At 44.0% G+C, this 26,296-nt stretch overlaps 1 protein-coding gene across 1 annotated transcript in view; it reads right to left on the bottom strand.

Moving 5' to 3' along the window:
* LOC124800854 (protein couch potato-like) overlaps positions 1-26,296 on the bottom strand; it is a 176,434-nt gene that overhangs the window by 43,426 nt on the left and 106,712 nt on the right. The window contains exon 6 of the mRNA XM_047263028.1: positions 4,970-5,181. Within this exon, the coding sequence (XP_047118984.1) occupies positions 4,970-5,181 (212 nt within the window). The remainder of the gene's footprint in view (positions 1-4,969; positions 5,182-26,296) is intronic.

Raw genomic sequence — 26,296 nt, 5'->3', positions numbered from 1 at the left:
GTACGGATCCAAGAAAGCGGGGGCGGGGATTGCGATATGGGCGTCACGACCCTCTCCACTTCACTTCAAGGGTAATTTTACTGAAAGGGTTTATATTTTTACGTACATTAATTTCCAAGTTTCTCAGATAACTTTAGGAGGATAAGGTTGCATGAAAATTAAAAATGGCAAGGTAGTGTGGAAAATTACAAACTGTGTGGATCGTAGGAAACTTTCCAATGGCATGTCTGAAGTGTTACAGCCTGATCAACTGCAGAGACAGGAGAAGGTACTCGTTCAAAGTTGACCACACCTGACGTCAACAACGAACCCGACGTTATTATTGAGTCAGGAGGCAGAACCGGAAAAGACAGGAAGTTGCCAAGACAGAAAGGGGAAGACCCTTCACTATGGAAAATAGAAAGGTTGACTTTCTCGAACGTGGGAGGAAATGACTGAAAGAAGCAGTCTGCAGACATTTGTTCAGAATCGTAGTGCTAAATGAAATACTGATACCAGGGAGTGCACGCTTGGATTTTATGTCGTGAAAATTATGAGGTTGTCGAAGTTGTTTGAGCAAGTTGCTATTACAGCTCTAAACTCAATTGCATCACAGATGTACTTCTCTAATTTTCATTACGACAGCTTTTCAAATGATGTGTTACTCTGAATTGCAATTTCTTGCATGTTATACAAAAAGCGATGTACTAAGCACAGATTACTGTTATTGTATTAAAGTATGTTCCCTATTTAATGCTATTATTATTGAAATCCTAGGCATCTCTGGTACGTTAAAAGTGTGGTGACTGGAAGTAATATTTGGAGGGAGTAGGAGGGAGGGCTGAGCCACTAACCAACTGTGCCCCCCTGGCTATCCCCTTCCCCGCTCCCCCCCCCCCCCTCCCCCACTCCTCCTCTCACTCCAGAACTGGGCCTTGGTTCCGGTCCTGTCCGGGACAGTGTTAAACCTTACTGTCTTCGCTATTGGAAAAACATTCTAGGGCCCATTAACATCTTGCAGAGGATTAAAACTGTTTCTGTACTAGGAATCACACGAAATCGTATACCCACCATTGAGGCTTTATGTGCATCAGTTTCCAGCCTAGCAAGATTGTGAACGCCGAATATGGACCTACATCATATCACTGGAGTGCCCATGTTGTCTTATATAACCCAGTATAGTACGATGGTCATTCTCAAAGTAATGCCTCTTATTTTTTTTGTGTTGTCTCTGTGTGTTCGAGCCAGATTGTGTTGATATAGTAGTAACTTTTGTATCTTTCCGCTAACATCCACTAGGTTTCGTTCTACTGTGGCAGATAGCTGCAGCGGGTGAATGTCCTACAATGAATCTGGCATCTAGGTACGCATCAAACAGCAATATACTATTGAATTCCTCACTGCTCAACAAGTTACGCTAACTGAAACCCATCGGCGCTTGCTAAAAGTGTATGGAGACGAAAGAGTAGATATGAGTAATGTGAGGCAGTGGGTAATGCGCTTCAGTATTGGCGTAAAGGATATGCACATCAAGCCGCGCCTTGGTGAACTGTACTCTGGTGCCAACACTCGTAATTGATAGCATCTCGATCAGCTCATCCGTGACGCTTGGTGGTTTACGCACAGAAATGTGTGCGCACCAGAATGTCAGCCGTAATGCCTTAGATGAGACGTTTCGCGGCGTTTGTTACCGGAAAGTGTGCGTTAGATGGATCGCGCATCGCACAATTGCTTACAAGAGACGAAATCAATCACTGACTGGAAATTTGTTGCGACTAGCTAGGCTGAAGGTGACAAGTTTTGAAAAAATATCGTCACCGGATATACGACGTGGCGTCACTGTGATAAGCTAGAATCCAGAAGATAGTCGATAGGATGGCGACATGCGAATTCTCCAACAAAGAAGAAGTTCACGACACAGTTATCTGCAGGGAAAATGACCTGAACATCTTCTGGACAGGCAGAGTGTGGTTGTTTTGCATGCAATGGAGACTAAAAGACCAGTCAATTCACAGCACTACAAGAAGACACTACAACGGCTGAATGCTCGAATTTCCAGTGTCGGGTTAGAAAAGAAGCCAAACTGTCACTTGAAACACGATAACACCTGGTCCCACAACAGTCTTGCTACCACGAAACTCACTGTCGATTTTCACTGGACTGCCCTATAGTGACCACTGTACGGTCCATGTGGGACACCCTGAGACTTCGACCCGTGTGAGCCTACGACCGGTGGAGTACGTAGTCACGGTTTTCAACCTGCTGGTGCTGTCGCCAAATCTGGAAGACAGAGGATAGCGCCAGCTGCTTCAGGTTTTTATGAGCACGGCGCACAGATACTTGTTCATCGATGGGAAAAGTTCAGTACGAACGGTGATGATTAAGTGGAAAATGACTATGTCCTAAAATCTTCCTCTAGTTCAGGGTAACCCTAAAGTTCGTAAACATTTGTAAATGCGCTAATTCACGGAATAATATAGGTAGAGAGGTAAAACTTGACAGAGATGTCTGAAATGACATGGGGTTTTATTGTAAACAAAAGCAATTGCAAATCCTGCCAACAGATGACGCTGGACCGACAAAGCCCATTTAACACTCAGAGGGTCAATGAACACCAGCAACTGTATAATTTAGGCTATCGAAAATCCTGTAACTGTCGTAGAAACCCTATTGCATGACGGGAAAGTCGCGGTGTGCTGTGGATTTATCACATGGATCGTGATAGGACCCTTTTTCTTCGAGGAAATGCGGGTGCTGCTTCTGCTTTTCAAATTGGCAGCTTGACGGATGCGGGGTATGCCGATCTCTTACAGAATCGCATAATCCCCAGTCTGGGTGATAAATACCTGCTGCAAGGTACAACTTATATTCAGGATGGCGCTCCACCCCATATTGTCACACGCGTTAAATATCTATTGCAAACATTTCTTGGTGACGATTGCATGCTAAGGTCCCCAGACCTCAGTGTGTATGATTATTTGTCGTCTACCGCGACCGCCCGACCTCATTATGGATGCTAAAAGAAAATCTCTGATGACAGTTCGTCACCATACCTTCTGATATGCTGCACAGTGCTGTTCACAATATTGTCCGTCGACTACAGGTATTGTTGATGAATGGTGGACGATATGTGGAGCATTATAAAGAATATCGTCGTTGCTAAAAGTGAATTTTTATGTTAATTACTGCTCTTGTATTATATGAAGCGCCATCTGTGTACCTTTTTTGGCTTAGTATTTATCCATCCTCAGCAACTGTAGCCGTATATAATGAAATAAAGCAGCCAGCTGCCAAAAGAAATTTAATTTCCTTACCGGGGCACCTAGTACCCGTCTTCAGAATGTTATACCTATCGCATTACTTGGCGAGTGTCAAGTGCATACAGCAAAATGCCATGGTCATGTGCTTCATAGTGTCTGTAGAAACTTTGTGTAAAGAAGCTGGAAAACTTTGGAAATTTGTGGTAAGTTCCTATGGGACCAAACTGCTGAGGTCATCGATCCCTAGGCTTACACACTACTTAGTCTAACTTAAAGTAACTTACGCTAAGGACAACACACACACACACCCACGCCCGAAGGAGGACTCGAACCTCGAACGCGGGGAGCCGCGCGAACTGTGGCAAGGCGCATCAGATATATAGAAGCTAATTAGCTCCTGTTCTGGCATGATGTCTGCACTTGTTGTTTTGCTTCTTTACGCTAATTTTGTTCAGACACTATGAGTCACATGATCGTGGAATTTTGCTATATGCATCTTATTGTTGACACTCGCAAATAAGTGTAATGTCCTGCGAATACATAGAAAGAAAGGTCCTTTATCATTTAGCTACAATATAGCAGGTCAGCAACTGGAAGCAGTTAATTCCATAAATAATCAGGGAGTAGGCATTAGGAGTGATTTAAAATGGGATGAAAATATAAATTTAATCGTCGGTAAAGCAGATGCCAGACTGAGATTCATTGGAAGAATCCTAAGGAAATGCAATCAGAAAACGAAGTAAGTTACAGTACACTTGTTCGCCCACTGCTTGAATATTGCTCACCTGTGTGGATTCCGTACCAGATAGGGTAGATAGAAGAGATAGAGAAGATCCAACGGAGAGCAGGGCGCTTCGTTACAGGATCATTTAGTAATCGTGAAAGCGTTACGGAGATGATAGTGGAAGACTCCGCAAGAGAGATGCTCAATAGCTCGGCACGGGCTTTTGATGAACTTTCGAGAACATACCTTCACCGAGGAGTCAAGCAGTATATTGCTCTCTCCTACGTATATCTCGTGAAGAGACCATGAGGATAAAATCAGAAGTTAGAGCCCACACAGAGACATACCGACAATATTTCTTTCCACGAACAATACGAGACTGGAAAAGAAGGTACTTAAAGTACCCTCCGCCACACACCGTCAGGTGGCTTGCGGAGTATGGATGTAGATGTAGATGTAGATAATGCGAAAGGTATAACCTTCTGAAGAAGGGCAATAAATTCCCCCTGTAAAGAAATTAAATTTCTTTTATGCAACTGGTTGCATTTTATTTCATTATATACTTTTTTGGCTTGAATGAAACTCTATGTTATTTCAATAACGTGTGTGAATTTTTACTTCACTACCTAAATTTTTCCGTGGAGTATTGAATTTTCAAATGTTAGCAGACTTTTGGGTCACCATGTACTTTCTATTACTATTCTGAATGGGGAACAAGGGTACTGGCCCGTAAGAATATTACGTACACCTTAATGTATGTAACCCAACTTACACCATATGCCCTAAGACGCGGATGATGCAAGTTGGGTGGCCTATCTTCAGGCGCACATATTATTTTATGGGCCAGTTTTATTTGGCCCCTCTTGTAGTTTCTGCGAAAATAAATGGGCGGCATTAGTTTCGGAATGACCTTCGTACTGCCCTCTGTGCTCGAGGCCACATAAGAAATGTAGTCTGTACGATCGGTGTAGGGATTTGGTGAGTTAGTGTAGGTAGAGGCACGCACCTGCTAAAGAGCTCCTTGAGCTCGTGCTCGGACACGAACTGGCCCAGGTTGGCGACGAACAGCGTGGAGCAGGGGGCGTTGCTGACGCCCGGCTGCGACGAGGAGGATCCGACGGGTGACGCAAGCGCCGGCGATGGCAGGAAGTGCGGCAGCGACGCGTGGATGGAGGTCAACGCCGCGGCCGCAGCTGGGTGCGCCATCGCCATCGGCGGCTGCAACCACACCACATCGGCCGCTCACGGCGCGCCTCTACTCTCCTCTCACCGCAACCTAGCCTCTACTAAGTAAAATAACAAAGTTTTCCACAACATTCTCATTCATAGCACAACACGTTTCAAGCGTGTATTCTCATTTGTACACTACTGGCCATCAAAATTGCTACACCAGGAAGAAATGTAGATGATAAACGTGTATTCATTGGACAAATATGTTATACTAGAACTGACATGTGGTTACATTTTCACGCAATTTGGGTGCATAGATCCTGAGAAATCAGTACCCAGAACAACCATCTCTGGCTGTAATAACGGCTTTGATACGCCTGGGCAAGTCAAACAGAACTTGGATGGCGTGTACAGGTACAGCTGCCCATGCAGCTTCAACACGATACCACAGCTCATCAAGAATAGTGACTGGCGTATTGTGACGAGCCAGTTGCTCGGCCACCATTGACCAGACGTTTTCCATTGGTGAGAGATCTGGAGAATGTGCTGGCCAGGGGAACAATCGAACATTTTCTGTATGCAGAAAGGCCCGTCCAGGACCTGAACATGCGGTCGTGCATTATCCTGCTGAAATGTAGGATTTCGCATGGATCGAATGAAGGGTAGAGCCACGGGTCGTAACACATCTGAAATGTAACGTGCACTGTTCAAAGTGCCGTCAATGCGAACAACAGGTGACCGAGACGTGTAACCAATAGCACCCCATACCATCACGCCGGGTGATACGCCAGTATGGCGATGACGAATACACGATTCCAGTGTGCGTTCACCGCGATGTCGCCAAACACGGATGCGACCATCATGATGCTGTAAACAGAACTTGGATTCATCTGAAATCATGACGTTTTGCCATTCGTACACCCAGGTTCGTCGTCGAGTACACCATCGCAGGCGCTCCTGTCTGTGATGCAGCGTCAAGGGTAGCCGCAGCCATGGTCTCTGAGCTGATAGTCCATGCTGCTGCAAACATCGTCGAACTGTTCGTGCAGATGGTTGTTGTCTTGCAAACGTCCCCGTCTGTTGACTCAGGGATCGAGACGTGGCCGCACGATCCGTTACAGCCATGCGGATAAAATGCCTATCACCTCGACTGGTAGTGATACGAGGCCGTTGGGATGCAGCACGGCGTTCCGTATTACCCTCCTGAACCCACCGATTCCATATTCTGCTAACAGTCATTGGATCTCGACCAACGCGAGCAGCAATGTCGCGATACGATAAACCGCAATCGCGATAGGCTACAATTCGACCTTTATCAAAGTCAGAAACGTGATGGTAGGCATTTCTCCTCCTTACACGAGGTATCACAACAACGTTTCACCAGGCAACGCCGGTCAACTGCTGTTTGTGTATGAGAAATCGGTTTGAAACTTTCCTCATGTCAGCACGTTGTAGGTGTCGCCACCGGCGCCAAACGTTGTGTGAATGCTCTGAAAAGCTAATGATTTGCATATCTCAGCATCTTCTTCCTGTCGGTTAAATTTCGCGTCTGTAGCACGTCATCTTCGTGGTGTAGCAATTTGAATGGCCAGTAGTTTAGAATTCTCACGTATCACGTCGTGTGTTCTCCACGGTATTTCGTCAGACAGACTTGTAGCCATCTTTCTGATGACTGTTGCTCAGCTCGGGTCGGTGACCTACGTACGTTGGCTGTTACCTCCTCCATCTCTCCATGTCGAGTGTCCATGTTGCCACCGTGGTGAGTGGTGGGCGGCTGCGACGCCTGCCTGCCAACTACCACCGATTGCGAACCTCACTGAACGCGGACGCATTCCCCTTTGTAGGCTCAGTACATGGTTCCACTCCTGACTCGGTTGTAGGCCGCCGTCTTTGTTAATCAGACCGTCGTGGACTCTTAATTTCAACTATAGGGTTTATAACACCAACCAGCCACAGATATCGTTTAAAAAGTCTATTTAAAACAAACTGATGTACAAATACTTGATCTCTTCACAATGTAATCACTCTTCGAATTTCTCTAGCTGTAGATAGCTTTGTCACCCTCATATCTGCCTATGCTCCCACTTTAGGCAGTGAAGGGGATACACAGAACCAGTTCTACCATCAGCTGAGCAATGTTCTCATCAGGATACCAACTGAAGTTATGCCTTTTTACTAGGTGTGAATGCTAGAGTGGGAAGAGAGAATGTTTTTTTGGGGAAATATTATGGATAATCATAGTCGCGGTAAGAGTAATGCAACCGGGCTGTTAGTTCTAGGTCTCTAAGCAGGGCACGAGCTTTTTATCACCAATAAACATTCCGCTTACCTAACCGCTATAAGATACTACCACCTTAGTGGCTATCTCATCACTCAGCAGAGTGACGATAATGACATCCTGGTCACAATAACAATCCGAAATATCGATGATTGCTGGACTGATCACAAACTGCTGTTTAGTCCTCTGAGGATCCACGTACATCGTAAACCACGATCCCGCTTCTCAAATCCTTCTAGGAGAAAGTTCAACATCAACGGCCTGCATAATGAAACTGTTCGCTCTCTCTTGCAAGACCCAGTTTTGGAACGACTTAGTAGCATCCCAGTTAACACAACATACACTCCTGGAAATTGAAATAAGAACACCGTGAATTCATTGTCCCAGGAAGGGGAAACTTTATTGACACATTCCTGGGGTCAGATACATCACATGATCACACTGACAGAACCACAGGCACATAGACACAGGCAACAGAGCATGCACAATGTCGGCACTAGTACAGTGTATATCCACCTTTCGCAGCAATGCAGGCTGCTATTCTCCCATGGAGACGATCGTAGAGATGCTGGATGTAGTCCTGTGGAACGGCTTGCCATGCCATTTCCACCTGGCGCCTCAGATGGACCAGCGTTCGTGCTGGACGTGCAGACCGCGTGAGACGACGCTTCATCCAGTCCCAAACATGCTCAATGGGGGACAGATCCGGAGATCTTGCTGGCCAGGGTAGTTGACTTACACCTTCTAGAGCACGTTGGGTGGCACGGGATACATGCGGACGTGCATTGTCCTGTTGGAACAGCAAGTTCCCTTGCCGGTCTAGGAATGGTAGAACGATGGGTTCGATGACGGTTTGGATGTACCGTGCACTATTCAGTGTCCCCTCGACGATCACCAGTGGTGTACGGCCAGTGTAGGAGATCGCTCCCCACACCATGATGCCGAGTGTTGGCCCTGTGTGCCTCGGTCGTATGCAGTCCTGATTGTGGCGCTCACCTGCACGGCGCCAAACACGCATACGACCATCATTGGCACCAAGGCAGAAGCGACTCTCATCGCTGAAGACGACACGTCTCCATTCGTCCCTCCATTCACGCCTGTCGCGACACCACTGGAGGCGGGCTGCACGATGTTGGGGCGTGAGCGGAAGACGGCCTAACGGTGTGCGGGACCGTAGCCCAGCTTCATGGAGACGGTTGCGAATGGTCCTCGCCGATACCCCAGGAGCAACAGTGTCCCTAATTTGCTGGGAAGTGGCAGTGCGGTCCCCTACGGCACCTTCCGCCGACCACTGGCGACAACATTGATGTACCGTGGAGACCTCACGCCCCACGTGTTGAGCAATTCGGCGGTACGTCCACCCGGCCTCCCGCATGCCCACTATACGTCCTCGCTCAAAGTCCGTCAACTGCACATACGGTTCACGTCCATGCTGTCGCGGCATGCTACCAGTGTTAAAGACTGCGATGGAGCTCCGTATGCCACGGCAAACTGGCTGACACTGACGGCGGCGGTGCACAAATGCTGCGCAGCTAGCGCCATTCGACGGCCAACACCGCGGTTCCTGGTGTGTCCGCTGTGCCGTGCGTGTGATCATTGCTTGTACAGCCCTCTCGCAGTGTCCGGAGCAAGTATGGTGGGTCTGACACACCGGTGTCAATGTGTTCTTTTTTCCATTTCCAGGAGTGTATGTTGAACGGGAACGGTCTACTTTAAAAAACACGATCAAGAAGACTGCAGAGGAGTCATTTATTTTGATACAAAGAAGAAAAATGACTGGTTTGACGACAACAATGAAGTGATTAGGAACCTCACAAGTGTCAAGCGGGATGTTTACCTATACCTTGCGCAAGATGCATCCTCCATGGAAAAGAAAACACACTTTTAGGAGTTAAAGCAGAAATGTCAAACTGAAATAAAAACACACAAGAACAACTGGTGGCAACAAAAAGCTAAGGAACTCCAAAGTCAGTCAGATGCCAGCTACCTGCGGAATTTTTATTCAGGAATAAATAAGCCTGTGTGCTTGTCCGTTCCTCATCAGGAACTCAGGAAGCCGCCGACTGCAAGTCCATCCTCCCAGACAGTCAGGACATCATGAATTGCTGGAAAGAGCATTTCAACTCACTCTTAAACTGTAGTTCTACTATTGCTGAAGAATTTCTCGAACACAGTTTAACTTTGTATGGCAGTCCCACAGACATTTCATGAATTCACCAAGGCTCTAGATAACATAAAACCGAGGAAGGCACCTGGGCCTGATAGCATCTCCTTAGAGATCATCCAGAGTGGTGGCGTGCTCTAAAAACCAAACTCTGTTTCCTGTAAAGTGGACAATCTATAAAGTACCAGCTGACATGAAGAACCAACTGTCACCATCCTTAAAAGAGGCGACTGAAGCATATGTGGTAATTAATGCGGCATATCCTTGCTCTCCGTGACTGGTAACATGTTGCTAGAATTCTGTTGAATAACCTGCACGCTCTTTCCGAGGCTGCACTTCCTGAACCTCAGCACCGATTTCGCCACTTCAGAGGAACAATTGTTATTATCTTCTATTCAGGACAACTGCAGGAGAAGTGCAAGGAACAACGTAATCCTTTAATATTTGCGTTCTATGACGTAGGAAAGGCCTTTGATACAGTGCCCTGAGAAGCTATGTGGAAGGTCTTAAAACGTTTAAACGTTTTGGCTGCCCTACACTAATAATTGCAACCTTGGGAAGTCTGTAATAGTGTATAATTAAATACATTTCGGCTGCGATGATGGGGAGATAGGACTCTGTACGCTATAAGCGATAAACGACTGGAAACTATAACAACCGCAATTAACAAAGGAGTGATATGACTGCATGAAACTGACTGTAAGGAAAGCAGATTCCAGGCTGAGAGTCTCTGGAAGAATATGAAGGAAATGTAATTTCTCCACGAAATAAGTGTGCTGCAAAGCACTTGTAAGACTAATTCTTGATTATTACGCATCTTGGACGCTTACCAGGTTGAATAGGTACAAAAGACCCAACGAAGAGCAAAGCGTTTCGTGACAGGAGAGTTTAGTAAGCGCGAAAACTAAAATTCCAGCGACATATGCTTAAAGGCGTTGTGCATCAAGGAGCGGTTTACTGTTGAAGTTCTCAGAGCATATATTCCAAGAACAGGCTGGTACGTATTACTTTCTGTCATATGTTTTCCATATCTCTCGCAAAGTGACCCCGACGAGAAAATCAGGAAAGCTAGAGCTCATGAGTGAATACACCAATTTTTCTAATATGTCCCTTGTTTTTAACAACTTTAATAAATCCAATTTTTCAGGTATTGTTCTTGTGTTCCATAGATTAACCGCATTGTAAATATCTTACGAAATACAAATATCTTGATGTTAATACCTTACTATAATGTAGAATGTGTAAAATATGTACTATAATGTATGAATATATTTGTATAATATTTTAATAATTTATAAACATTTTAATGTATTAGGATTTTATTTTTAATTTCACAATATTCATTTAAAATTACTGTTGTTAGTAGTAGATCTTAGTGATACTTCAATGCAAATGAAGAAAAAAAGAAATTGTCTATGAGTGTAACTGACTGTTTGGCAAGCAATACTGTCACATTATCTTTGTATTATTTTATCATGCAAATAACCATATTATGAACGACATGAGGATTTCTGTATGATAGAAGAGGGACAACAGCTCTAAGTAGATCTACAAAAATATAATCACTTAACTTTACCATCTAATTTTTCAAGGTATTAAATTTTACGTTTGCAGGGATAACACAGAGATGACTGCAGGGAAAAAGAGATACAACAACACACCCACAGACACCACGTTAAAAGTGCTATAAACCCCAACAGCACTAGTATATAAGAATAAAGTCTTGAAACATATTGTGCTATGCATGGGAAAACATAACTGGTAGACCTATCACACATTTATTTATAAATCATTATTGACTCACCTGCAAAGTTTCTAAAATAATCATTTACGGCGAATAAAATTAATATGAGCTTACAGGCAACACTTTATTACATGGACGTTCAGCTGACACAAATGCAGTCTTAAGTTCGTGACCGATGTAACACCCAGAGAGAGTGGAACGAATGAATCCACACTGGAGATTGTGTGTAATGGGACACTAGCAGTAAGTGAATACCAAGGCAGCAGGATTAACAGTTTCTGCGTTGCAGGGAGTGGAAAACTCGCCGATTATTAAAAATAATTTTTAATGGTATAAAATTACTGTTTACTGTTAAATTAAGTGGGTTAAGAAGAAATACTGAATCTGTGTACCACGTGTAAATGCAGTAGAGCTGTATTAAGGGATAAATAGTGCTTTGGGGTAAAACTGGGTGGAGGGGATGAGAGTGAGCATAGAAGCGCGAGGGGACGTAGGTCATCATATTGTAGTCATGCGTTTCCCTCCTACTCGGATCCGCAAAATGAGGAGCGAGCAGGTCTCTATCTACCTCACTACACCACAATAAGCTACTACAGGGTGTTTCACGAAGTTATACTGACCCTTCGCAGAGCGCCTTACAATTACTGGCAATGCGGTGGGCAGATGTGCTCGTGGGGTGTTTTCCACAAAGTGCGTTAGAACTTCATGGAATACAAATGACGCACTATTGTTACTAAGGCAAAAAAAACGAGTATGTCCAGAATTTACATAAACTTCTGCACATTGCTCTACACTGCTAGAGGGGAAATTGATTTTTAGTCATCCTGTAGCTTTGCTCCGACAAAGGCGGCTTCCCCATCCTCCATCCATCCCCACGAACGCTGCTGTCTTTTTTAAGTTACAGACCTACGTATCTCCTCAGCATTCCCTGTCCAGTTCTCTTACATGACCAGACAAAAAAACTTCACTCAGTGGAGTTACTTTCAGTTTATTAAATGAGTACTTATCTGCAGTTGTTAGGTGAGATATTATGTAAAAAACGTCCAACAGCTGGTGCTCTCAACTATCTACTACACTGAAGAGCCTATCCCAAGTGTAACACGCTACCAACATGAATTCGACAATATTGATTTCGTTATATCCACTATCACAGGCTGGAACACTTTTCACAACATGAGTGGTTACAAATACGTCATCCCAGCTTCTGAAGAGGCTCAGAGGCTTAAACTGTCTTCCTCGTCGGCAGAAGCAGGTCGTCTAGTTATTGCGGAATCTAAAATATTTCATCTTAAGTCCAATCCCAAAATGGTTCAAATGGCTCTGAGCACTGTGGGACTTAACATCTGAGGTCATCAGTCCCCTAGAACTTAGAACTACTTTAACCTAACTAACCTAAGGACATCACACACATCCATGCCCGAGGCAGGATTCGAACCTGCGATCGCAGCGGTAGCGCGGTTCCAGACTGTAGAGCCTAGAACCCCTCAGCCACCCTGGCCGGCAATCCAATCCCAAAGACAGCAGGTGTTGACAGATGTGAAAATTACCGAACTATCAGTTTAATAAGCCACGGCTGCAAAATACTAATGCGACTTCTTTACAGACGAATCGAAAAACTGGAAGAAGCCGAGCTCGGGGATGATCAGTTTGCATTCCGTAGAAATGTTGGAACACTTGAGGCAATATTGACCCTACGACGTATCATAGAAAATAGATTAAGGAAATGCAAACGTACGTTTCTAGCATTTGTAGACTTAGAGAAAACTTTTGACACTGTTGTCTGGAATACTCTCTTTCAAATTCTGAAGGTACAAGGGGTAAAATAGGTGGCAGGGGTAAAATACAAGGAGCGAAAGGCTATTTGCATTTTGTACAGAAACCAGACGGCAGTTATAAGAGTCGAGGGGCATGAAAGGGAAGCAGTGGTTGGGAAGGGAGTGTGATCGGGTTGTAGCCTATCCCCGATGTTATTCAATCTGTATATTGAGCAAGCAGTAAAGGAAACAAAACAAAAATTCGGAATAGGAATTAAAATCCATGTAGAAGAAATAAATAAAAACTTTGAGGTTCGCCGATGACATTGTAATTCTGTCAGAGATAGCAAAGGACCTAGTAGAGCAGCTGAACGGAATGGGCAGTGCCTTGAAAGGAGCATATAAGACGAACATCAACAAAAGCAGAACGAGGATAATGGAATGTAGTCGAATTAAATCGGGCGATGCTGAGAGAATTAGATTATGAAATAGACGCTGAAAGTAGTAAATGAGTTTTGATATTTGGGGAGAAAAATAACTGATGATGGTCGAAGTAGAGATGATACAAAATGTACACTGCCATTGGCAAGGAAAGCGTTTCTGAAGAAGAGAAATTTGTTGAGAGTGAGTATAGATTTAAGTGTCAGGAAGTCGTTTCTGAAAGTATTTGTATGGAGTGTAGCCATGTATGGAAGTGAAACGTGGACGATGAATAGTTTGGACAAGAAGAGACTAGAAGCTTTCGAAATGTAGTGCTACAGAAGAATGCTGAAGATTAGATGGGTAGATCACATTACTAATGAGGAGGTATTGAATAGAATTGGAGAGAAGAGAAATTCGTGGTACAACTTGACTACAAGAAGGGATCGGTTGGTAGGGCATATTCTGAGGCATCAAAGGATCACCAATTTAGTATTGGAGGGCAGCGTGGAGGAAGACCAAGAGATGAATACACTAAACAGATTCAGAACGGTGTAGGTTGCAGTAGGTACTGGGAGATGAAGCTTGCATAGGATAGAGTAGCATGGAGAGCTGCATCAAACCAGTCTCTGGACTGAAGACCACAACAACAACAACAACAACAACAACAAGTCAGGCAACGCATTACTCCAGGTTACACTGTTCTACGGTGGAACATGATCAGTCGCATGCAATCAAACAGTCACATCCACCTTCGAAGATTCCCGTGGGCGCACCGTAAGTGGCTCCACTCTGTGCAGACCACAGCTATTGCTGAACGAGAGAGATTTATGCAGTCCACTAGTAACACAATTAATCATGAGAGAAGTGCAGTACCTTTCTTGTCATTCATTAATTCACCACCAAGTGGCTACAACGGAATTAACGGCTTTGCAATCCACTGTCAGCGGTAGCCACAGCAATAGACCACACTTACCAATCCAGTTTCTTTCCCACCAATACTACAAAGATCACTGGCAACATCAAACTTACAAATTACACACTTCTCAGACACTGTTTGTAGGAACTATTTAACATTATAAGCTCAATTAACAACGGCAAATAATTAGTCATTTAATAAACTGGAAATACCCCCACTATGTAAACAAGACCTTAATGAAGTTATTTCGTCTGCTCAGGTAAGAGATCTGGACAAGAAATGCTGAGGAGGCGTACTCTGTCTGTAAAGTGAAAAGCGAGCAGTGCTTGTGGTGGCAGGAAGTTGCCTTTCGCGGAAGAACACTGCGGCTGCCGTGCAGGATGACTAAGAATCAATTCCCCTTTTAGCACCGTAGAAGAGTTTGCAGATTCTATCCATATGCGTTTCTTGTGTTAGTATTACACTGAAGAGCCAAAGAAACTGGTACACCTGCCTAATATGGTAGGGTACCCGCGAGCACGCAGAAGTGCTGCAGCACGACGTGACATGGACTCGACTAATGTCTGAAGTAGTACTGGAGGGAGCTGACACCACGAATCCTGCAGGGCTGTCCATAAACCCGTAAGAGAACCAGGGGATGGAGATCTCTTCTGAACAGCATGTTGCAAGGCATCCCAGATATGTTCAATAATGTTCATGTCTGGGGAGTTTGGTGGCCATCGGAAGTGTTTAAACTCGGAAAAGTGTTCCTGGAGCCAATCTGTAGCAATTCTGGAAGTGTGTGGTGTCGCATTGTCCTGCTGGAATTGCCTACGTCCGTCGGAATGCACAATGGACATGAATGGATGCAGGTGATCAGACAGGATACTTACGTACCTGGCACCTGTCAGAGTCGCATCCAAACGTTTCAGGGGTCCCATATCACTCCAACTGCACACGTCCCACACCATTACAGAGCCTCCACCAGCTTGAACAGTCCTCCGCTGACATTCAGGTACCATAGATTCTTGAGGTTGTCTCCACACCCGTACAGACCATCAGCCCGACACAGTTTGAAACAAGATTCGTCCGACTCGGCAACCCGTTTCCAGTCATCAACAGTCCAATATCGGTGTTGATGGGCCCAGGAGAGCCATAAAGCTTTGTGTCGTACAGTCATCAAGGGTACATGAGTGTGCTTTCGGCTCCGAAAGCCCATATCAATGATTTTTTGTTGAATGGTTCGCACGTTGACACTTACTGATGGCCCAGCATTGAAACCTACAGCAATTTGCGGAACGGTTGCACATCTGTCACGCTGAATGATTCTCTTCAGTCGTAGGTCCCGTTCTTGCAGCATCTTCTTCTGGCCGCAGCGATGACGGAGATTTGGTGTTTTACCGGATTCCTGATATTCACGATAAACTCGTGAAATGGTCGTACGGGAAAATCCCCACTTCATCGCTACCTCGAAGATGCTGTGTCCCATCACTCGTGCACCGACTGTAACACCACTTAAATTTTGATAACCTGCCATTGTAGCAGCAGTAACCAATCTAACTGCTGCGCCGGACACTTGTCTTACATAGGCGTTGTCGACAGCAGAGCCGTATTCTGCCTGAATGAGATTTTCACTCTGCAGCGGAGTGTGCGCTGATATGAAACTTCCTGGCAGATTAAAACTGTGTGCCCGACCGAGACTCGAACTCGGGACCTTTGCCTTTCGCGGGTAGAGCACTTGCCCGCGAAAGGCAAAGGTCCCGAGTTCGAGTCTCGGTCGGGCACACAGTTTTAATCTGCCAGGAAGTTTCCGTATTCTGCCTGTTTACATATCTTTGTATTTGTGTCCACAGGCCTATAGCAGTTTCTTTGGCGCTTCAGTGTATTAATAACACATAAGTGTAGTCCCACCCCGACACGTCTGCGCACTGCGCCGCCAGCGATAGCGATTCGTAAGGCGTGCTGTGAAAGGTCAGTATAACTTTGTCAAACACCCTGCAGTTACTTCTTCTGCCCCAGTGGGATGGATAGAATGGACAGTCACAAGCTCACACTTCAGATTGCTGATCATGAAGCACGCAAGTGCGTGACCACAGTCAGGCGACCTATCTTCCCCCGGGCCTCTTCCATCCACCCCCTTGGTCTCCACCCTCCTCCCCGTCGTCCCCTCTCCCTCCAGAACACATTGTATCCCTCAATTCGGTTCTACTGCGTTTACAAAGGTGTGGTACACAAATTTAATATTTGTTCTTAACTCACTTAATTTAACAGTAAACAGTAAGTTTGTACTAATTTTAATAATCTGTGATTTTTCTATCCTCTGCATAGCGGAAACTACTAATCCCTGAGAAAAATGTGTAGGATCTTTTTTGTAAGAAATTTAATGTAGTTTAATTTTGTAATGGAAATATTTTCGCTAGAAGTCGATGTTTTCAGATTATTCGAGAAAAACCTAAAAAACTGGCCTTTAAACTCACCCGAACACGGCCAGGATTTTTGGTATGTAGTAAATGACACTTCCTCCTATCACTGTTAAAAAATTTGCGATTACACGTTTTTGTTGTCCTAATTTTCCTTCGTTGACTGGACGTTTAAGTCCACTCCGGAAATCACGATCTGCTATGACGAGAGGTCTTCTTTCAATCCGTTACGTACCGTCGCTTTAAGTGCAGGGATGCGGTCGGAAGCATTCAAATCTGAGATAAGTGAAATGCCCTTACGCGTCACTTCCGTTGCGACAAATTCCACATAATGCTTTTATAGGGGACCTTGTTGCGATGGTATCTCCGAAAGTTCGTCGTAGTTCCAGACCGTTCCAGCTCAACCATCTTGAGCATATTATACATAACGTGATCGCAGTATACTTTCTATATTGCTGTTGTATCAAGAGCTGATAATACGTTTAACGTGTCAGATATGATCAAGATCTTTTTGAAGCCAAACGGCGAGATGAACTGAAGATTTTTTATTTTATTTATTTTTTGACTCATCACCGCTCTGACTGGTTCGATGTGGCCCGCCTCGAATTCCTCTCTTGTGTCAAAGTTTTCATCTCAGAGTAGTACTTGCACCCTAAGTCCTCAATTACGTACTATATGTATTCCAATCTCTGTTCCAGTTTCTGTTTTTCCTCTCTGCTGCTCCCTCTAGTACCAATGAAATTATTCCCCGTCGTCTTAACACATGTCCTTTCATCCTGCCCCTGTTTCTCGTCCGTGTTTGCAATATGTTCTTGTTTTCGCCGATTCAGGGGTGAACTTCTTCTCTCCTTCTCTTACCAGTCCACCCAGTTTATCAGTCCACCCAATTTTCAACATTCTTCTATTGCATCACATCTAAGACGCTTCGACTGTCTGTTTTCCTGCTTGCCGACAGGCCAAGATTAACTACCATACAATGATATGACATTCGTCGTCATGTGTTATTTTGCTTCCAAGGTAGCAGAATTCGCTAGCATCTACTTCGTGGTCCCTGTTTCAATGTCAAGTTTATCGCTAATTCATTTCCGCTACCACTCATTACTTTCGCCTTTCTGTACTCATTAGACCGTTCGTTCCTTTCAAAACGTCTTGTAAGTTTTCTTCAGGTTCACTGACGATGTCTTTCTCATCAGGGAATCTTATTGATTTCTTTCAACTATAATTTTAATCCCAATTTTGAACCTATGCTTATTTCCGTTATTGCATCTTTGGTGTATTGATTCAACAGTAAGGGCGAAAGACTACAACCCTATCTTTCACCCTTTTTAATCAGTGCACTTCGTTCTTGGTCTTCCATTTTTACTATCCCCTCTTGATTCTTCTACGTATTGTGTAGTATCCGTCTTTCCCTATAACTTAGTTCCATTTTTCCTAGTCATTCGAAATGGAGTTACCTACCTTAAACCTACAGATAAATACTAGTTCTTTGGCGTACTATTATTTGTCAAAATGTTTGTTTCAATATGTTTAACGGTTTTTGAGAGGCAGGATACAACGTATATTTCCTTACATTCCAGGCTGACTATGCAATAAAGCGCTACAATTCGACTACGCAATAAAGCGTTGCAATCCTCTCGGTTCAAAGTCCATTATAAACTATCCAGTTATGCTCTTGATATTCCATGGGGTATAGCTTATAACTGTGAATCACAAATCTCACCTTATGAAGAATGAATATTCCCTCTACTGAGCAGTTTCAGAGATTGTTCACAGATGTTTCTAAAATGTGAAGTACGACCCCCAGTGAATAATTAACGAGTGATTTCATTTCATTGTGTTAGTCGTCTAGTATCGACTGGACCGTGACAAATGAAAACAGACTGCAGTTGTAAACACATCTCATCAGGACGCTCACAGTTTTCCAAACAGATCAACTCAGAGGTCAGTAACGTGTGAAAGCAACAAGGCCACCGTGTAGTGGTCAGAAAATGCTTTTCACATTAAAGTTATGATGTCGCACTCACCATCAGTATGAGGTTTTTATGTTATTTTAACAATGGTCATAAGAATTTAACTGTAATAACGGAGCCAAAAACCGTGAGATAAACAAATACAAGCTAGTGATGCACAACTTTAGACAGAGTAATTTTATTTTAGATTTAATGAAATTTTATTTACAAGCAGACGCAAAAGCCATAAATCATTCGCTTGCTATCAAGATAAGAAAGTATGGACGGTGAACAGTACTAATGCAGATGTTCATTTGAACAACACTAGTGTAGTGGGCGTAAAGCTTTATAGTATGCTACAAAAACGAAATTTGCGTGTTTAGTTATCTTATGACTACAATGTAATAAAATAACAGGATGAAGTGAAGTCTTGTTCGAAATTAGCATTCCTTTTTCTGGTCTTGTTCTTAATATAAGGGAAAGTTGTTGGAACTGGAGTGGGTGTGGGTGACATCACGCTAATTAGCGCATAGGTGGAAGATTGTGCGTAACCTGTACCCCATGTGTCCAAAATATTATGAGACCGGATTAACAAAAACTAGAGAAAAGATGGTTTAAGTGCTTCAAGCGTTACACGTAATCTCCTCCTCCCCCCACCCCCCACTCACTTAAGCACAACGCGCAGCACGTTCATACAACGATGTTGTACAACTGAATGCTTGAATGCAGGTTTCAAAGTATATATCCTTCATATGGACGTTTATTTTTGGAAATTAAAAGAAGTCCTTCGGTGCCATAATTGGTGAACATGGAGGGTGGAAATAACACTTGTTTTTTCTCGTTAAAGCTTTGATACTGCAGTACATTGTGCAATGAGCCCGTTAAATCTGAAAACAAATGAAAATTATTCATCAACCGATCACATACTAAAAGCTACAAGCTTATATGAAGTTTGTGCGAGATTTCTGCTACGCACCAGTCTAGTCAATCAGCGATAGGTTATAAGCCGAGTCTGTTATCTGTACCAGTTGTCTTACAAATGTTCTTGTGGTTTGTATGATGAAAGGTTTCAACTGTTTAACTGTAAACTGTTTTTCGGTCTTCGTTAATAAATCCACCGCAATGAATCCCGGGATTTACTTCAAATAAGTCAGTTACCTGCACTCCCAATTATTTCCACACAGGTCACCTGTTTGGGTCTCCAAACGAGTGCAATGTGCTGCAAGAACAGCTTTGGCGAAAAATCTGCGGAGAACAGGTAGAAGGAATTCCTAAGCGCCGCTTCATTAAAATAATCCAGGAAAGGGTCAACTTAGATTTCGCAGTGTTGAATGGCAAGATACGACCAGTTATGCTGTGTGTTGCCTATTCCGCTTTCTACAGACTCGCGGCTAAACCGAGAAACATGTAGCGCCAAACTATAATTTTCAGTAACAAATTATTGTTAACTAAGCAAATTTTCTGACTACGCCTGGGATCATTGCGGATTTTTGTAAATAAAGCCCTCCAGATTGCTTAATTTATTTCTTTAGTTTTAACGACATCTCTATTACTGCAGTCTTCAGACCAAACTTAGAGTGTGTAAAAGAACTTTGAGCCAAATTCAACAGAACGTAGATAGATTTTATTGAACTGAACACTGAACGTTGTTTCACAGGACCTAGGTTTGATTTGATGATGGCATTGGGCGAAACTTCGTTATAAATAAAGTACTATATTAAGCAATCTAAACGGCTTTATTCACAAAAAGTTATAAGAGTGAGAAGCTCTATGTTTGTAAATTTGGTACGAGAGGAAATGGTGATTTTAGGTGTGTGTGAGTAAAGGCGGGCGTGTGTGTGTGTGTGTGTGTGTGTGTGAGTGTGTGTGTGTCAGAGAGGGAGAGAGAGAGAGAGAGAGAGAGAGAGAGAGAGAGAGAGAGAGAGGAGAAACTCATGGAAGATCCTAATATGTCGTGATATATCAATGAAAACCTCCCGGTGGTTGGAGATGGTGACCGATTTCTTGGCCTTGCATGACATCACTGTTTGGGTAGCCCTTAGTATTGATCGGGAACGGGAAACTGGGGCATCTACCTCAGGAGAACATCGTAGATCGTTGCTGGTTAAATGTTCCTTCCTTTATATTTATGTCTTGGCATACACGGTACATAGTATAATAGTGAAGTTATAGTATTCCCCCTTAATCCTGCGTTCTGCTACCGACGTGATGACGAATTGATGACGAACTTTGTAAAATATTTACCGATACATAAGATTAATTTGCTAACGACACTGTGTGATACACATAGCATTTGCTTGAATACTGACACGTACTGAAAACAGAATTCTGTTATCGAGGTGTTGTTAAGTTAGGTTATCCGGAACGTACTTAATCTATCGTGTGCTCCCCTTTGGGCGAACTCGACGTTACCTTGAACCAGGCTGAAAACTACTAACGTTCTTCGTCCATGTTACTGGGTAACCTCCAAGTTACTGCATAGGCGCACAAATCAAGATAGAGATACACTACTGCTTGCGCCTTAACTACAATAAGCATGCAAGTGTCACATTTTTGGGATTTTAACAAACAGCATAAATCGAAGCGAGAGTAAAAAAGACAAACTGGACAACACTAGAAACAGAGGAGAGTGACAGGTTAAAGCACAAGATGTATAAGTATATTCACAATTTTGTTAAAGCCGACACTTGCGTTATAGCTAATGATACTTACCAGCTAACACTGACTATTGTCAGACAAATTGCATTGTAATCATACGAGTGCAAATTACTTAAGGATCATTGTGCTAATTATAGTACATCATGATTGCCTCCGTACAACCGGACCACTATAATGACAGTGCTATAGCTTCATCTGTTACTATCGTGTAAACCGCTACCGCTCTCTATCTGTTCTACCAGTGACAGATTTACAATATTTGTACTGTGACGTAGAACGTTGCACGGAAAAGTGTACAAATTTGTTGCTACACCTATAAATGATGATACGGTTGTTTTTTTAAACAAAACTCTAATTTTCTCGTTTTTTAAAATGATGTCATATTTCGTAAACGGCTCGTTGATTCCATGAGACTGACTGACTACCTACTGACGAAGTACCTCAAAGAGTAGGGGAGCAGGGTGGGTTGTCCTTAATTCCTGTTGTCAGTGCACGCAGGTGTAGAAGGTGACAATGTACCCTTCATGCAGCGACTTCACGAACTACGTCACTGAATCGGAATGTCCCTCTCTACGCCAGAGATACTTAAAGAAGGGTTGCTGACAGATTAGAACCGTGTGCAGGACAAGGTCTCGAACTCGATCCAACCTTAGGAGATTCTATGATCTGACAGTTCTCAGCACGTCTTGATTGAAAGTTTCAGTTTCCATTCGTGTGTCAAACGTTTGCCATTTTAGGAAACTGTTTTTGCTTTGAAACTTCCTGGCAGATTAAAACTGTGTGCCGGAGCGAGACTCGAACTCGTGACCTTTGCCTTTCGCGGGCAAGTGCTCTACCAACTGAGCTACCCAAGCACGACTCACGCCCCGCGGAAGTAAGGCTGTGAGGGCGGGCCGTGAGTCGTGCTTGGGTAGCTCAGTTGGTAGAGCACTTGCCCGCGAAAGGCAAAGGTCCCGAGTTCGAGTCTCGCTCCGGCACACAGTTTTAATCTGCCAGGAAGTTTTATATCAGCGCACAGAGTGAAAATTTCATTCTGTTTTTGCTTTGTTCAAAAAATGGTTTAAATGGCTCTAAGCACTATGGGACTTAACATCTGAGGCCATCAGTCCCCTGGACTTAGAACTTTAATCCTAACTAACCTAAGGATATCACACACATCCATGCCCGAGGCAAGATTCGAGCCTGCGGCCGTAACAGCAGCGCGGTTCCGGACTGAAGCGCGTAGAACCGCTCGGTCACAGCGGTCGGCTTTTGCTTTGTGGTGGTGGTTCTAATAAGGGCGATTTCATCACCAGTTCTGTAGTTTTACAGAATTTCCTAGTCATGCAAACGGTAAAGGTATCAATACCTCTAAGGTCGGTTTGAGCACAACGCAGCTTTACAGTGAAATGAGAAAAGTCATGGGGCAGCGTATGCACATATACAAAAGGTGGTAGTATAGCGTGTACATGGTATAAAGGGCAGTGCATTGGCGCAGCTGATTCATGTGCTCAGGCCTCCGACGTGATAATGGCCGCACGGCGGAAGTTAACAGAGATTGAAAGCGGAATGAGAATTGGAGCTAGACACATGGGACATTCTATTTCGGAAATCGTTAAGGAATTCAATATTCCGAGATCCGCAGTGTCAAGAGTATTCCAAGAATACCAAATTTGAGGCATTATCTCTCACCACGGACAACGCAGTGAGTAGTGGCCGTCGGCTTTCACTTAACGACCGAGAGCAGCGACATTCGTGCAGACTTGTCAAGTGTTAACAGACAAGCAACACTGCAAGAAACAACGGCAGAAATCAATGTGGGACGTACGATGAATGTATCTGTTAGGATAGTGCGACGAAATCTGGTGGTAATGGGCCATGGCAGCAGACGACCGACGCGACTGCCTTTGCTAACAGCACGACCACGCCTGCAACACCTCTTCTGGGTTCGTGAGCATTTCGGTTGGACCCTAGACGACTGGAAAAACGTGGTCTGGTCAGATGAGTCCCGATTGCAGTTGGTAAGAGCTTTTTATTTTATCATGTGGCTAGGGACCCCCGTCGGGCAGACCGTTCGCCGAGTGCCGGTCTTTCAATTTGACGCCACTTCGGCGACCTGCATTCGATGAGGATGATAGGATGATGAGGACAGCACAACACCCAGTCCCTGGACGGAGAAAATTCTCCGACCCAGCCAGGAATCGAGCGCGGGCCCAGAGGATTGACAGTCCGTCACGCTAACCATTCAGCTACCGGGGGCAGACTGCCGGTAAGAGCTGATGGTAGGGTTCGAGTGTGGCGCAGACCCCACTATGCCATAGACCTAAGTTTTCAACAAAGGCACTGTGCAATTTGGTGGTGGCTCCATAATGTTGTGGGGTTATTTACGTCTCTCTGAAAGTGTCCCCAGCACAGTTCGAACCGTCTTAAGGGGGAAGGGCGGACACTCGATATGTTAATATCTACTCAAAGACGTCCAGAAATCTTTGATCAGATATAGACGGTTACCTTCCCTGACTTCCCATGTTGCCCTCTGAATACGATCATATATTGTGGCGGCACTGCACGAGACAGCTTACTGCTTCCATACCATCGAGGGAGGGGGGCTCAGTAGTACGACACCGAACGTGCATTCAGAACACCAGCGATTCGATTTGCCGTCCGGTCATTCAGGTTTAGGCTCTCTATGATTTTCCAAAGAGGTTTGTTGTGGCTGCTGGAATGGTTCCTTAGAAAGGACATGGCCGGCGTCTTTCCCCATTCTTTCCATGACTTTGTCACAAAGAGTATTTAAACTTAGTCTTCCTTGACGAAATAGTACCAGGTTAACAGCCAGACGTCGGTGTCCAACAGAGATAATATTTCGGCAGGCGACCACGTCGTCATCATCGGGTGCGTTGATGAATTGACCGCCTGGGAGCTACCGCTATGCTTGCCGAAATATTTTTCCCACTGGACACTGACGTTCATCTGTTCACCCGTGAACTATTTCATCGTAAGTTGGAGAAGTTGAATAATCCCATGTTTCTTCCTTCTTTCCTTCCTTAGTCTCTCCATACCGTTCCTGTCCATACGCTGCTCTAGGTACTATGCGGTGCTGGACAGATTTTCTGCTTCAGTTCGCCATATGCCTCAATAATGTCTTGTGACAGCAATACATGAAAGACTTGGATTTTATCCCTCCACTATTCTCATTTTCTAACACCAGTCTAAATAACGGGAAGATCCCTCATCTTCTGCTTCTCATACAACCCTCTAAACTAGTTGAAAAGACCGTACAGTGCTAGATACTACTTCGTGCAATGAGCCATTTGTTGGAGTAGTAATTTGGCCAGTAAATTTTCCTCTTCAGAATGAATTTTCAATCTGCAGCGGATAATGCGCTGATTTGGAAATGCAAAGCAGGTTAAAACTGTTTTCCGGACTGGGACTCAAACCCGTTTGCCTTTGGCGAGCAAGTGCTTGGCTTTAGTATCCAAAGCACTTGCCTGCAAGAGGCAAAGGTTCGAGACTCGACGGGACATAGTTTTAATTTGCCAGGAAGTTTCAGATCAGCGCGGACTCGACTGCAGAGTGAAAATTCGTCCTGAAAACAATCTTCTATGCTGTGATGACGTTATTTCTCCGCAAGGAGAGCTGCTCCCGCAAGGTATGCAGAAGAGCCGCTGTCACGTTTGGAAGGTAGAAGATGAGGTACTGGCGTAAATAAAGCTGTGAAGACGGGTCGTAGTCTTGCCTGGATAACTCAGTTTTGTATGTGGGCAGGATGGTTGAGTCGCTGCGGATGAAATACACGGCGAATTGGAGTACAGGCTTTGTTATTCATTCATCTACTTGACGAACAAACGTCATAGATCCTGCTCAGTCTAATTTGACAAGTACAGTGCTCAAACGTACTTAAGAAAGTGAGGGAAAATTGGATGAAGAACTACAAGACTTGGAAGACATAGAAAAATGTCACGTGAGGCGTTTAAAGGATTTGAAGGAGAGAGCACATTTTGAATAAGGTTAGATAGTTTTGGGTCATACGCAGTGCGAAGAGCTGTCAGATGAGAAGGAATTTTTAAATGCAACCGGGAAATCGAAAAATGTTCTTTGTCACTGTTTCAAAAGTGATTTATTCCTCTGCAAAGAAGTCGCCACTTGAGGCTAGTAAGCAAGCGATACACTGAAGCAGAAGTCTGCACAAGTGATTCTACAAGGTGCAAGTTTCTTATAGAAACACTTCATGTGAAGAGTTTTCTGATATACTTGCGTAGAGTGGAAAATTAGATCACAAGACGTGTCACAAACTTTGAAGGCTTTAAACAATGCGAAGGAAATTGCTAAATCTCATGTAATTTCTTCGTAGTGGTGAGCTTAACACTCCTCCAGATGTGTCACCCAAGACTGAAAGTGAAAACTGTTTCTGGTATCAGGGAGCAGAAGTGGTGACTGAAATGATTAATACTATTAGTTTCAAGAACTTTGAGAAAATAATAATGAGAAAATAGCAAGTTAACTGCAGGCTTACTGATTACTGCTGATTATATTATTATTTCACCGAAGATATTTACAATAAACGATTAAAATGTTGGCAGGTAAAAAGTTGTTGGACCATTATGCCGGTAAACACCTCCATATTCGAATCCTGTTCCGACACACGGTTTTAATCTGTCAGCAATTTTAAACTTTTTCGCTATTTAAGACGTGATTTATTTCACACATTTCTATGTCTTCTGTATAATACTGTTCTGGATCATTTACCACAGAGCATGTGCATCTGTGGAGTGAGCAGTGTTTAATGCCCATGGTCTCACATCAAACCGAGCTAGTTACGTGATTTTGGGAAGACGCTACTTGTATACAATTTGCAGTAATGTCGAAACTTGAATATTACGCGTATTCGCCTTGTTTTAT

The sequence above is a fragment of the Schistocerca piceifrons genome, chromosome 1, assembly GCF_021461385.2.
Source record: "Schistocerca piceifrons isolate TAMUIC-IGC-003096 chromosome 1, iqSchPice1.1, whole genome shotgun sequence".
In the NCBI taxonomy this organism is placed as follows: domain Eukaryota; kingdom Metazoa; phylum Arthropoda; class Insecta; order Orthoptera; family Acrididae; genus Schistocerca; species Schistocerca piceifrons.
This window is presented reverse-complemented; position numbering and strand designations above follow the sequence as displayed.